The sequence below is a fragment of the Macadamia integrifolia genome, unplaced genomic scaffold (assembly GCF_013358625.1).
Source record: "Macadamia integrifolia cultivar HAES 741 unplaced genomic scaffold, SCU_Mint_v3 scaffold69, whole genome shotgun sequence".
Classification (NCBI taxonomy): Eukaryota; Viridiplantae; Streptophyta; class Magnoliopsida; order Proteales; family Proteaceae; genus Macadamia; species Macadamia integrifolia.
Window position 1 is genome coordinate 408,505 of NW_024870513.1, and position 13,486 is coordinate 421,990.

The 13,486-nt window shown below is 40.5% G+C and overlaps 2 protein-coding genes across 5 annotated transcripts in view; both read right to left on the minus strand.

Moving 5' to 3' along the window:
* Positions 1-12: 12 nt before the first annotated feature.
* LOC122069690 (endonuclease MutS2) overlaps positions 13-13,486 on the minus strand; it is a 121,277-nt gene continuing 107,803 nt past the window's right edge. For all 3 annotated transcript variants that reach the window (XM_042633758.1, XM_042633759.1, XM_042633760.1), the window contains 3 exons: positions 5,026-5,330; positions 4,607-4,798; positions 13-854 (listed from right to left, as the gene is read on the minus strand). In XM_042633758.1, the coding sequence (XP_042489692.1) occupies positions 4,641-4,798; positions 5,026-5,330 (463 nt within the window). In that variant the 3' untranslated portion in view covers positions 13-854; positions 4,607-4,640. The remainder of the gene's footprint in view (positions 855-4,606; positions 4,799-5,025; positions 5,331-13,486) is intronic.
* LOC122069692 lies at positions 460-3,340 on the minus strand. 2 transcript variants are annotated; one of them, XM_042633761.1, is made up of 2 exons: positions 3,109-3,340; positions 460-2,521 (listed from the first exon to the last, which is right to left on the minus strand). In XM_042633761.1, the coding sequence occupies exon 2, from the start codon at positions 2,423-2,425 to the stop codon at positions 1,988-1,990; it is 438 nt and encodes a 145-aa protein (XP_042489695.1). In that variant the 5' UTR covers positions 2,426-2,521; positions 3,109-3,340; the 3' UTR covers positions 460-1,987. The 2 variants fall into 2 exon arrangements, with proteins under 2 accessions (XP_042489695.1, XP_042489696.1); XM_042633762.1 differs by lacking the exon at positions 3,109-3,340 and adding an exon at positions 2,629-3,080.

Genomic DNA, 13,486 nt, shown 5'->3' on the forward strand with positions numbered 1-13,486 from the left:
AAAGAGAAAAGAAAAAAGAAAGCATGAGACGATGTTGCTATGATAAAAAAAGTTCTTACAATTACCAGCTCAACATAAAATTGTAATGGAGTAACCTTACAATTACGCCAAGATCCGCCTTCTGTGCTGCTATAATAAAATAAATCTTAATCCTTTGACAATTGGTAGTTCTTTCCTTGAAACTGGAGCACCAGACGATGTTGCTATAATAAAAAGAAGTCTTATCCCTTGACAATTGGTGTTATTCCTTAAATATGGCTCCCAGCCCTTGGATCTGCCCTGCACAACGACAGAAGACCCCAACCCCGATCCGACGGCCACACCCATGCTCCCAAAATTCTCACATTTACAGAGAGACCACAAGAGCAAAAAAGTAATAACGTGATTGGCTACAGAGAAGGCTGTTTAGATGATAGAGATTTCTCTTTTCTGATACTTGGGGGGATGGAGAACTATGGCTTGGATAAAAAGTCCGTACAGATATTGACATTGTACTCTCTTTATGTAGAAGCTGAAATTACAATTCGCAAAGTTAAAATTTCTACAATTGGATCTCAGTTTCATTCCTGCATAACATCCCTGAAACAGGGAGGCAGAACCTGCCTTGTGGAGACGGCTAGCTGGCTGGCGGTGATAGAACATCATCAATCAAGATTCCTCATTCTCATCCACAGATGATCTGATTTACAATTACAGCAGCAGAGTTACCCCACCTACATTGGTAACAGATAATTCTCTGGAATCTCCTCCTATAGTACAGTCACATTAGATCCAATCAAGGGAGAGAAAAGACATGGCAGATACTGCTTCTGGGATCCCCCACTGCAAGCTACAACTGAATAAACTAAGAGCTGCTGCAAGGAGAGAGAAAAGATAAAAGATAAGATGAGAAAAAAGTCGGGAAACTCTATTTCAGATGATAACAACACAAAGCAAGTAAATAAATAAATAGCAACAACAATAATAATAATCATATTTATAATTGCAGTAACATATTTTCTCGGGCCTTCTGGATCTTTTAGGCCTCCTGCAAAATTAACAAGATCTTCAGCAATACATGCAGATACCAACCCCTACCAAATCAAGGTAAACATCATTTTTACCAAAGGAGTACAGGGTGGGATCTGAGCAGAAACAACAAGACCTTTCTCTCCATCAACCTGCATCTAAACTAAGATAAGTAAACCAGTGAGAGAAGTATTTAGAAAGATCGCTACCAGATAAAAACCGATACCCCTTTGCTTTAACTAGCAAGAGAGCCACTGCACTCCTATCAATGAACACAGGTTTTTATTTTTTTTTTAGTCGAATAGCTTTGGATCATCCAACCTTAAATCATTAACAAAATCATGCTATGTCTACAAATATGCGATTGCAATACAAAAGGTATTGAGGCTAGATAAGGAGACAATGTCACCAGTAAATAACACAACAGAAAGCTAAACTTGTCACCACAAGAGTACAAGGTGCAAGTTATCTTTCCTAACAAAAGAATGGGCACATCATAATCAAAGTACATTACGCTAAAAGAAGGATTAGGAACAACAAACAAGCAGAAATCAGACATCAGTCATAATACAAAAATCACAACAGATGGAACTAAATTATTTGAATTTAGTAGGGACTCGGTGTCTCATTAAGGCCCTACAGTAGGCCTCGAGACAACATACTTGAAGTTTAACAGTTAGAAGGCAACTGAAATACAACTTGAGGAACCTATTCTTAACTGACGATTAGAGCACATCTGAATTTTCAAGTAATCCGCAAGTTACAGGGGCTCAATTCTATATAAAATGTCTTTAAGTATTTATCATAAGCTGTTCCTACAGACAGCGGAACACTGCAGTCCCAATTTGAAGTCTCCATAGCAAGAGTCCTGTTCTCTATGTCTGTCCATGGAGAACATTTGAAAGGTTAAAAAAGAAAAAAACAAAGAAGAAAATGGAAAAGGAGGAAGAAGAAAAGGACTCCGGAACGCCTCAACCATTTAGCTCATATCCATGCCATCTCCAATTTGACTGCAGATTGGGGCAATTGCCGAGAAAGACCTCTCAAAAGGAGAAGGGTGAAGCTCAGCATCACGCCTACGCTTAAAAGCACAGCTATCAAGGGAGGAATTCTCCACTTCAACCTTCCTCCGGGTTCCTCTCACTGCCTGCTCCTCTGATGAAGTAAGAGGGAAAACGTGGCCGCTCACTCTGCAAAGAGAGCTATGGTTATCGTACAAAATTCTCTGGTTACAGTTTTTGTCACAGATGTGCGTGATCCCGGTTAATTTGCAGCGATACATGTTTCCGCAAACATGCTCATTTTCACATCTCCAATCACATTTATGAAAAGGAATTGCCTCATCACGGCCAAGAATACTCGATAGGAAAATAACATTGGTAGGGCCTGCAACCATGGATTGGCCATATACCTCCATCGCTTGCTTCCTGGAGCCGATGCGTCAGCAACTGTACGCGTCTCTCTCTCTCTGTTTAGAGTCCTAATCACCCAAAACCTTGACGACCCCTTTGTTCTGCAGATCTCGACAAAAGGACAAGAAGAAGCAGTCAATAACTTAACTGAGGCGAAGTGACCTCCGAATATAGAGCCTAGCTAGATACATAGAAAGAAAAAACTAACGATTTCCCAAGGAAAATTTCTAAGTTCGCTCCAGCTTAAACAAAACGTTGATCTGTTCTCAGAAGGTGAAGGAGTCGAGAAGATGGAGCAGAGCGATTTCCGTAATTAACCAAGAAGCAATAAAATCCATAAAAATCCCTCACTAGCTATAGCCGCTTATCATCTACAGAGAATTCAGAAACAGTTGTAGGCACTGGGTTAACCTAAATGCAGAAAAAATGAGCTGATACATTCAAGATTCTATCCTTTCTTTTCCAAACACCTTGTAAGAATCAGAAAGAAAACTACGTCGGAGATCTCTTTCTCTCTCTTTCTGTTTCGTGTTGGATTTATCTCTTTCAAAGGAAATTTTGCAAATGGAAACAATAAAAAGTTACGAGCACTTTCAAGTTTCCAAATAACCAAAGAAAATACAGAAATGCACAAGAACCAAGACATAAAATTTGAAAATTGATAAAGAGCAAAGAGGGAAAAACTAACGTTTTCTTGCGGAGCGACGAAAATCGAATGAAAAAACCTTCTCTCGATCTGTAAACCTGCCTCAACGAAACCAGACCTACCCAAAGTCTCGGCCCGCTGCGAGCGTTCAACAAACAAAAATGGAACGAAAAGTAGAAAGACGAGGAGGTGGTTTCGATATTTATAGAGAAAAGGAGGTCGCAGTCGGTGGGGGCTAAAAGTAGATGAAATGTAAGTGAAATTACGGTAAAATGAGGTTGAGTTTGTCTTCTTTTTACGGTTTTTGAATTTTGAGTCTTGACTATTGAGGTTTGGCCGTTGGGGGCTTTGGAAGAATAAAAAAAGTAAACGTGTCGATTTCGTAAAAGAAAAAAGAAAAAAGAAAAAAGAGACATCAACGTGTCGAGACTCGAGGGGTTAAAGTTAAAACGACTGAGCATCTCCCCATTCCCGGAGAGTCGGATTCCCGGCTCCCGCTTCTTCCATCCCCACATCCTCGTATTTTGTGATCATTACTGGTGTTTTTCAGGAGTTGAGTTCGGATAGCTAGCAGGGAGACTTGACTTGGCACCGACCTAGCTAATGCCGAACCCCCAATTTGGATATAGACAATTAGACAACTGTTCGTGTGGTGGGTCCACGTCCACCACGTGGTTATCTTCGAATCAGGCGAGACTCGAGAGAGTTTTTCTTCTTTTTGCCCTGAAAAGCCATGAAAAATACCAATATGTTTTGAGATGAGGTGGAGACATATAATTAACGGTGGCATATATGGTACTCTTGGATTTATACACGTTGCAAAAGGGTACAAGCGTTCAACCCAAACAACCTTCTCCGCTGTAGTCGCTAATCCAGCCCATCAGATGACAGGAAAAAAGAAAAAAAACCCATATGAAGCCATCTCCCATTTTATCAAAACAAAAAAAAAAGGCTCCGTCCCAACTCATTTCAGACCACCCCACAACCACCAGAATCAAGTGGATTTGCCCCTCTTAGCAGTCCCATCGAGAATCTCCAGTTCTACAACCATGGGCTTATTCCTCAACCAAGGCTTCTGTATCAGCGATGCCAAAAACGGGTTCCTTAGAGGGATTGAAAAACTTGGCTTAATTCTACTATTTATACCTTTAGTTGGCAAACACCTTCATAGGAGATGTCAAACCAAACTCAAATGCAAACCAAAGGAACTTTTAGGCTCTCTTAGATATTATTTTATTTTTGAATTTTTGACACAAAAACGTTTTAGTATGTATTTGGTATCATTTATGGACCTACCAAAAAAAAAAAAAAAAAAAGCATTTATGGATCCAATTTCTATTTAAAATAAGTAGGAAAAACACAAAAACTAAAAATGGGTTCTGATCCATTCATATGTTCTGGCCAAAAATAATTTTTGTTTATTTATGCACTCAACATTACAGATTTTTTTTTTCTTTAATAGAAAAGCATTACAGAAATTGGGTCCATAGATACATGTATATATAGAAACAAAGTATCTATGACTTGGCTTCTTGGGTACCTGAAAATGTTTGCGTAAATGAATACATCACCTGTCAACTTTCAACATCGCTCAATCTCAATTTCAATCTCATATTATGGGCTTGAACTACAATCTCTTCTTTAAATGGATCCACCTTTAACACCGTTGCATTCTTGCATAGAGAAGGAATATGCACCACTGCACCAATCTTTGGAAGTTCAATCTTCTTGTCTGCAACATATTATGGTAAAAAAATAGATATAGCTACTATGTTAGAATCAAGGAGAAAAACGCATGCATAAACTGAGGGTGCACAACACCTGAACATAGTTTTATCCATAAATTAGGAAAATAATTCTCTTTGATAAGGCAACAGTATAGAGGAAAACCCCATGTGTCTACTGGAGAGGTAAGTATAGCCGAACAACCACCCCCTCCCCCTCTTACTGGAAAGATACCTGATAGAGACTGCTTCTTGTTATCAACAGAGTCTGCACCAGCATCAGCTCTAGGATGCTGACCATCATCAACTTTTGCGTGATGGGATTTGGCCACTGGTGTTTGTTGACTGTAAATTACTGTAGCCTTCTTGAAAGGCTGAACTGCAGATATGCGATGCTGTTGCAATTGCTTACGAAGGATAGAACATGCGATTGTTGCAGCATCTGAAATCTCTTGCATCTTTCTGTGTCTCTGAGAAATGCCATGTTCCATGATCTTCCTTTCAGCCGCCAGTAGATCCTCATTAAGTTTTTTTGAAAGACTTCAATTAAAAGGAAGGCACAAAAATCTCATAAATACTGCTTTAAGAAAATTGGCAGCCAAAAAAAAAAGGGGGGGGGGGGGGGGGTGGACTTTTTACTACCAGAAAAGAAATTGAACTTGTATCTTCATAGAAGATTTGGTACAAAAGCATGACAGAAATAAGGTACATGAAACTCCATCAGATCCTAAGAAAGAATGAAGAGATGCCTATTTTTTAACATTGTTTAGAAAGGATGTATGTATCTGTCATATCTACAACGTTCTCCATAAGGTCAATAGTAACTGCTGAGAACTTTGTCTAGTGCTCAAACTCTTCCACCCTACAACCCACACACCCAATTAAAAAAAGGATAGAAGAGGGGTTATCCGCCCATTCCTCCACAAACTTTCATTAACTTTAAAAAGAACCCCCTTGAAGTTCCATTCATCTTATAGAATCCACTTCTCCAGTGTTTACCTCAGTGTCATTTAAACGAGTGAATATTGAAACACCTACAAATATTCTCTCTAGAAGTACGGTAACTTTCACCAAATATTTGTTGCCTCAGAACATTGACCAAAAATGACCCCTTGTGTACAGAGTAGCCTGTAGAGTCTCAGGCATAGATTGCATAATTTACCAATAAGGTAGCTAATCATCCTACCAGAACCAAATTGTCTCATACTGCATACCTTGGGAATTCTTTATGCAATAAAATCCTCAATTCTCTCATGATACCTTCCAAGCTCTCACCCTGAAACAGAACTTCTGGAATTATTGTCTCTGGAACCATATTTGAGATTGATAACAAGCTACCATAGAGTTCAATCGTCCAAGAACAATCACCAACAACAGTTTACCAATGAAAGCTTACATCTTTCATCAACCCCGTCCAATCCAAAAACCTTGAATCTTTTTGGGTCTAATAAATCCATATTCATCTCAAAAGGCAGAATATCTTCTTTCCCATATGCCCTTCCCACAAAAAATCTCACTGGAGATTTTTCTGCTTTCACAGTCGCCAAGCTGGCAATGATCCCCGCTTCCCTTTTATGATTGTTCAAATTATGCTCTAGGTTTCTGATCTTCCTTGGGGCTGGATGCCTTATCTTGAAGGCACAGGAGTTTCTTTTTGGAACAGCACCAGCTAGCTTTGTTATCCCAAAGTAATAGAAATGCTTTTAATTTCTTCATGACCTTGAAAGAGAGAGCTTTACACTGGGTGAATAAATAATTTAATTACGAGGAGGGAAAAAAGGTGGGGGGAATATACAGCCCCGAAGGGAAAAGAAAAAGGAGCTAAAGAATCCCAAAGAAGGCAGCCAAGCTAGCTAAAGAAGAGCTAGGGGCACAAAATACAGGGGACCAATAATGATGCATCAAGGGGGTGGGGAAGGGTAAAGGTGTTGGAGTTTATGTAATAGGGGTAGTTTAGGAATTGTTCCTATATTATGTTGTCCTAAGCTGTATTTTCTTTTCCCCTTCACCTCCCTAGGGAGGTCTAATGTAATTTCCCTAAAGTTCTAGTTGAACATAATATATGTGGAAAGAGCAAGAAAGCTCCCCACGTTTTCCTCTCATTCTTCTTCTTTTTCTTCTCTCCCTCTTCTTCCTTCCTTCATATCTAACCCTAATCCTTCTTATTTCTAACTTGGTATCAGAGGTTGTATAAGGGTTTGAGAGTCGATTAAGCATCCTTGTTCCATTTTTTAATTCTCTCTTGGAACACTAGAAGAAAAGCGGTCCATCAGAGGCTATACTATGTAAGAAGAGTATACAAGAAGACCTAATGGAGTTGTAAAAACAAGTTGAAGACACTTTGAGGGAGATCTGAGGGCTATAAACACTAATTGGAGCTCACACAAAGAAGTGGAGCGCACCACAGCATTACCGCCAGCTAGAAGTTCGAATTCTCTTTTCGCTTTCCTCCATGATTGGTTGGGAGATGGTTTAGCCCAAAAGAACCGCCCAGGGGTTTGTGTTTGACTCCCCTAAGCCTTGCTTGTTGTGCTGTTGGAGCACAACCTCATAAGATTTTTTGGGGCTTGTGTTTCCCCCTTGGTTTGGATCTCCATTTGTGTTGTTTTTAGGGGTATCCTTACATCATGTCTGATCTCACAGAACCTACTGAAGCTATATTAGGTGGGTCGAGTAGTACCAAGCCCAGTTTGATTGTCTATAACAATCCTAACACTCAGATTTCTCTTGTGAAGTTGGATAATACCAACTTCACAGAAGTTAGGGTATATTACTCCCTATCAAGGCTCCCGCCGTCACAAACCCAGGGTAATAGAAATGGAAAAACTGCAAACTCTATTATTATGACTTGGCTACTTTTCTCCATGAAACCTAAGATAGGTAGGAGATTTATTAGAAAAGAAATTGCTTAGGATATTTAGGATAGTGTCTTTAAGACCTATGATAGGGTAGGTGACTCTATGAAGGTCTATCAGCTCCTTCAGCAAGGGGAACAAGTCCATTTCTAACTACTATAATACTATTATAGGACTCTGGGAGGAGTATGATCATTACCAAGATCTTCAGTTTTCCAATCCTGATGATGAAGCACAGGTCTATAGATCTCTTGAAAAATAGTGTGTTTTGATTCTTCTAGGTGGGTTGCATTCATATATGAGCAAATCAAGATATAGATTTGGGCCGGCCAACTCTTCCATTCCTTGATGAAGTGTGTAGCTACCTCCTGAGTGAGGAGACCAGGAGAGATGCCATGGATTCTACATCACAACTTGAGTGTTCTGCTCTTTCTTCCACTACCCACAGAGAATAGCGTGGAGGTGGCTGAAGCCAAGGGCCATCCTGTGGAGATGACAGAGATAGACGGCAATGTGATCATTGTGGGAAACCTGGGCACACTTGAGAGAGGTGTTAGGTTCTTAATAGCAGTCCTAGTACACGTGGTGGCCGCAGAGGAGGGGCTATAGCCCATGCTACTCTACAGAGGCTGATACTAGAGGACTCTCACAGGTAGATACCAACTCCTTCTCTAGGGATGATACTACAGTGCTTCGCCGGTTCATATCTCAGCTTGATAGCCCATCTACCTCACAGGATGCCTCAGCTTCCATTATATGCATGTCACCACCTTTGCACCTTCCACAACTCCGTCATGGGTTATTTCCTTTGATGCCACTAACCACATGACTGGTACGTCCCATTATTATGATTCTTATTTCATTTGTTCTGGTAAGCATAAGGTTCGGGTGGCTGATGGTACCCTCTCCTCTTTTTCTAGTAAAGGCAGTATTCCCATTATTCTATTTCACTTAATTTTGTTCTTCATGTTCTTAACCTTACCTTGAACCTTTTGTCTGTGAGCACTTTGATTAAATCCTTGAATTGTTGTATCACTTTTTTTCTTTTTCAGGATTTGGTGACAAAAAGGATTATTGGCAGTGGATCTGCAGGAAAATTCTCTCTCTTCGACCTTTGGCTCTCAATGCCATTTCATTTTCCATAGGTAATGGCTAGGCTACCTCCTTATGGATGGACCTTGGCACCCGACTGGTATCCTCGCCTCCCTGGTATCCCCAAAAACCATTTACTCCTCTGGCATTTCCAAGTATGCTATGATTTCCTGTATCCTGCCCCACTTGGATAGTCCCCTCCTCCCCTTCATAACCTCTAGTTCTCTCTCCCCCTCTCCCTCTTGGCCATCGAGGTAGAGAAGATAAATGCATCTGAATTCCCTTATCCGATGGGATTTCCTCTTTTGCCTCGGCTTGGACCTATGTTAGGTCCTCGGGTCTTGTGGTTCCTTAGCGTAACCTTGTTTGGTTCAAAGGCCACATCCCTCGTCATAGTCTTACTCTTTGGAGATGCCTCTCCAACTCTCCCAACCTAAGCATTTCTCATCCACCGCCATATCCCTGTTCCCCTCTCTTGCTGCCTTTGCCCTCATGGTACTAAGGATATCCTTCATCTATTCTTCTTCTGCCCCTTTTCCTCCATCTGGAAATTGGTCCTCTCCCGCTCCTTGGACAAGATTTGGAAAGCCATCTACTTTAATGTTACCTTCAAAATTCAGTCCCTCCCCCATAGGCCTGTCCCCAAATCCACTAAGAACAGACATATCATTGCCTCCTGGAACCTCCATATTGACACCATTCCTCATACTTGACTCCCCCACCTGCTTGCTGCCCTACCCACTCCCCTTTTTTCTTATCTGTGCTTCTCCTCTCCTTTGGGCTGATCTAGTTCGGTGCTCTTCTAGTCTGCTGATCGGGTTAAGATCTAGCTTGGTTGTATTTGTTTTGTTTGTTTGTTTTGTTAGGCTTGCCTCGGCTTAGCCTCCCCTACCCCCTTCTCCCCCCTGTATATTCTTCCCTTCTTGGTAATGAATTTATTTATTCATCTAAAAAAAATTCTAAAACACATAAAAATTCAGATCGATCCTTTAACAGATACAACCATGTAAGATGAGAGTGGTCATCCACAAAAGTCACAAATATCGAAATCCAAATCTATTGTTGGCTCTACAAGGGCCCCAAACATCTGAATGTACTAACGAAGATAAAGACGGACTACGAGCCACAAAGCGAGATGGGAAAGACACACGGTGATGCTTTCCCAACTCACACGCTTCACACTCTAACTTTGGTATAGACTTAAAACTAGGAAATAAAATTTATAACCTATACAAGGACAAATGACCTAAACGACAGTGCCATTAGAAATGAGTCACATCCCCAACGACTGTAGCAGTAGTGGAAGTAGCAGGAGTACCACAGTAAAGATAATATAGACCATCTTTTTCACGCCCTCTACCAATCGTCTTCCTCGTGTGAAGATCCTAAAAAACGCAGTAAGAAGGAAAAAAGGTTATTGAGCAATTTAATGACTAGGTTAACTGACTCACTGAGAGGAGATTTAATGGAACTCGGGAAACATGTAACACAGAGGATAGGTTACATGTTGAAGCACCATTTGCAAGAATAAAAAATGTAGAGGTGGTACTACGAAAAAATGACTTAAACCGGGATGACTTACCAGTCATATGAGCAGAGGCCCCTGGATTATAGGTTAATTAAAGATGTAAGTGAGAGTATCATGACCTAAAATAGGTGTTGAAGCACCATTTGCAAGAATAACAAATGTAGAGGTGGTACTACGAGAAAATGACTTAAACCGGGATGACTTACCAGTCATATGAGCAGAGGCCCCTGAATCAATAATCCAGGGGGTAGAAGTGGTAAGGAGGGTTGATGTACCTGCATGAGCCAAGGTAGCAGTGGACGTAGACACACCATTGGATGTATTAGAGGATGCCTCAAGAGTCTGCAAACACTTTAGTAATTGATTGATTTCATCACGTAGACTGGTAGAAGAATATTCTGAAGAAGTCCTTGGTTTAGTATCATTGCCTTATTGGAAGAGACCTTGTCAGTACCATCATCCGACACTGCATGATTGGCTAATTGGGTTGCCCACTCTGGCTTGCCATGCTTTGCCTAACAAGTCTCTACAATATGGTTGGACTTGCCATAGTAAGAGCACTGGCGTGAAGAACGATCAGATTTCTATTCGCGATTAGATTGTTGTCCACTAGAACCCCGACCAGCAGACAGACGGCCTCCCCCACGACCTCGGCCATGTCCATGGTTAGCAAGGAAGAATGAATTGTCTTTGGTGGACTGATCAAGTTTTGTAGAATATGTGATACACTAAAGTCTTGAGTAAGTATCATTCAGTGTAGGGACAGTGTCCCCAACAAGTGAACCTTCACTGCCTTCAAGTCATTTTCAAGCCAGCAAAGAATTTATAGTGAAGGGCTGGAAAACATTGAGTTCTTCAACCATTCCCCTGAAAGCACTAAAGTATTCAAGTAGAGACTTGTCAGATTGGAAATTCGAACAACTTCTCATAGATATCATTGATACGAGTCATATTCTTCTCTTGCGAATATGTTTTCTTCAAATCATCCCATACTCCTTTTGCAATAGTGTGGAACAGAATATTGGTAGCAACATCTGGTTCCATACTATTCCACAGCCAAATCAAAATTAATGCATTTTCCTTCATCCAGTCATTATATCCTTTATCAGACGAAAGAGGAGGATCAGAGGTAGTATATTGAAGTTTATCTTTGACCATAAGATAAACCTTCATAGACTAAGCCCAAAGTAGGTAATTCGAACTTCCTTTGAGCTTGATAAAGGTAATCTGGAGATTCACATTGTCCGAAGAAGATGTAGTAGTAGCAGGGGTAGTAGTTTTGGTCTCAGCCATGAGGAACCAAAAATCAGAAAAGATAGGGTTGCAAATGTAGAAGCAAATAAAAAATCACCTATATGCAGATCTCTATAGCACCATAGAATGGATGATTCTAGTATAGAACAATATTATCAAGAACTGATCCCACCATAGTCATCACCAAATCAATTACCAGAACCACAGGGACAAAAATCGATGAAATATAATTGAACCATAGGGACAAAAATCGATGAAATATAATTGAACCACAGGGACAAAAATCGATGAAATAGGAAAACCCTGCAAAAAATCAATTTGGGCAGAAGGATGGTGGTACCGATCCAAGGTCTTCAATCTTCAGTTCAGCAGCATAATATCGTGATCCAAATTAAAAAACTAGCACTCCATTAATGAGAAAGGGAGTGATTTAATCTATAATATATGCGGCATAGGCAGTTGCACACCAGAGAGGTTCAACGAAAGAGAGAAATCAGTAGAGAAGAATTTATGAACCCTAGGTTTGATCACAAAGGCTCTGATACCATGTTAAAATTCCAGAATCCTATAATTGAACCAAGGAAAGAAGGAGAAGAGAAGAAGAAAAGAAGAAGACAAAAGAGAGAAGAGAGGTGAGAGGCAAGAGTCACAACTTAGTCCCAAAAGTGGGGAAAACTTGTGGCTCAGACTAGAATGGTCTATTGCAGGTCAGTCCCTTTAATATATATATATATATATATATAAGTTTCAATAATTAGTCAGGGACAGGAACACCCCTGTACCCTGCACTGATCATAACTAATACATAGCAGAAATTGATAGGACCAAAATACCCCTAAAACTCCTAAAACTAAATAGTAAGTTAATTCCCAAAGTCCTTACAATAGGCTCAAATTTGTAGCAAAGTCTTTAATCACTATAACCAATCAACATTCATTACAGGTAGAAACATCTAAGATAACAGTTGAGAAGAGAGATGCCAGAGAATGATTTAACTTATCGAATGATAGAGGCCACCACTTTATTTATAGATGGAGAATGATAGCAACTATGGAAGGCTAACTAAGGATGACTCAATACTTATCTAGCATATGAAACATGTGAATAATAAACCTAGAAACTAATGTAACTAGATTTATTAACACTCCCCCTCAGGTTGGTGCATAGATTTCCTTCATGCCCAACTTGGATACAACAGGATGAACGGCTTAGATGTTATTCTCTTAGTCAATACATCTAGTTGGAAGCCGCTTCTCATCACAAGAGCATTGGGTTGACTGTGTTTTTGCTCGGACTTCTATGTAATAACACTCTTGTACAACTCCTCCCATTTCTGATGCTTCTTAGGTGTGGCAGAAGATTTTGAAGCTTTAGCCTCTTGCCCTCCAGGCTGCCTCCTCCCTCATCATGGATGATGCCTCTACCTATCTTTAGTTTGATCACTGCCTCACTGGCACCCCTTATGTGTCCTCTTTCACTCAGTTAGTGCAAGATCTATCTATAGTTCGGATGTTTGTAAGCATTCCTCTGTGGTAGAGATCACTGGTTAGGATGACTAGGCTCCCCCTTTTTAGGGAGTGTTTCCTTCCATTCCCAAAAGGCATTTGGATAAGGGTGATCTTGTGGTCTAGTCTGCTTCATCTAATGGCTATTTTTGGTCCAAGTTGTCCTAAGATCTCATCAAAGGTCATGGTTTAGTTTTGGTTCAAGTTCCACATCCCCGTCACAGCTTCACTGATTGGCGAGTCCTCTCAAACCGCCTCCCAACATGGTCTTTTTTTATTCATCGTCAATTCCAGTCTTCCCAACTTGTTGCCTTTGTTCGAATTCTTTTGAGGATGTGGAGCACCTTTTCTTTGCTTGCACCTTCTCTTCCTCTATTCGGGAAGGGCTTCTGTGCAAATGTTGGCCTCGAAGTCAGAGAATCCTCCCTTTCTAGAGAGAGTGGATCTGGGTGGATATGACCT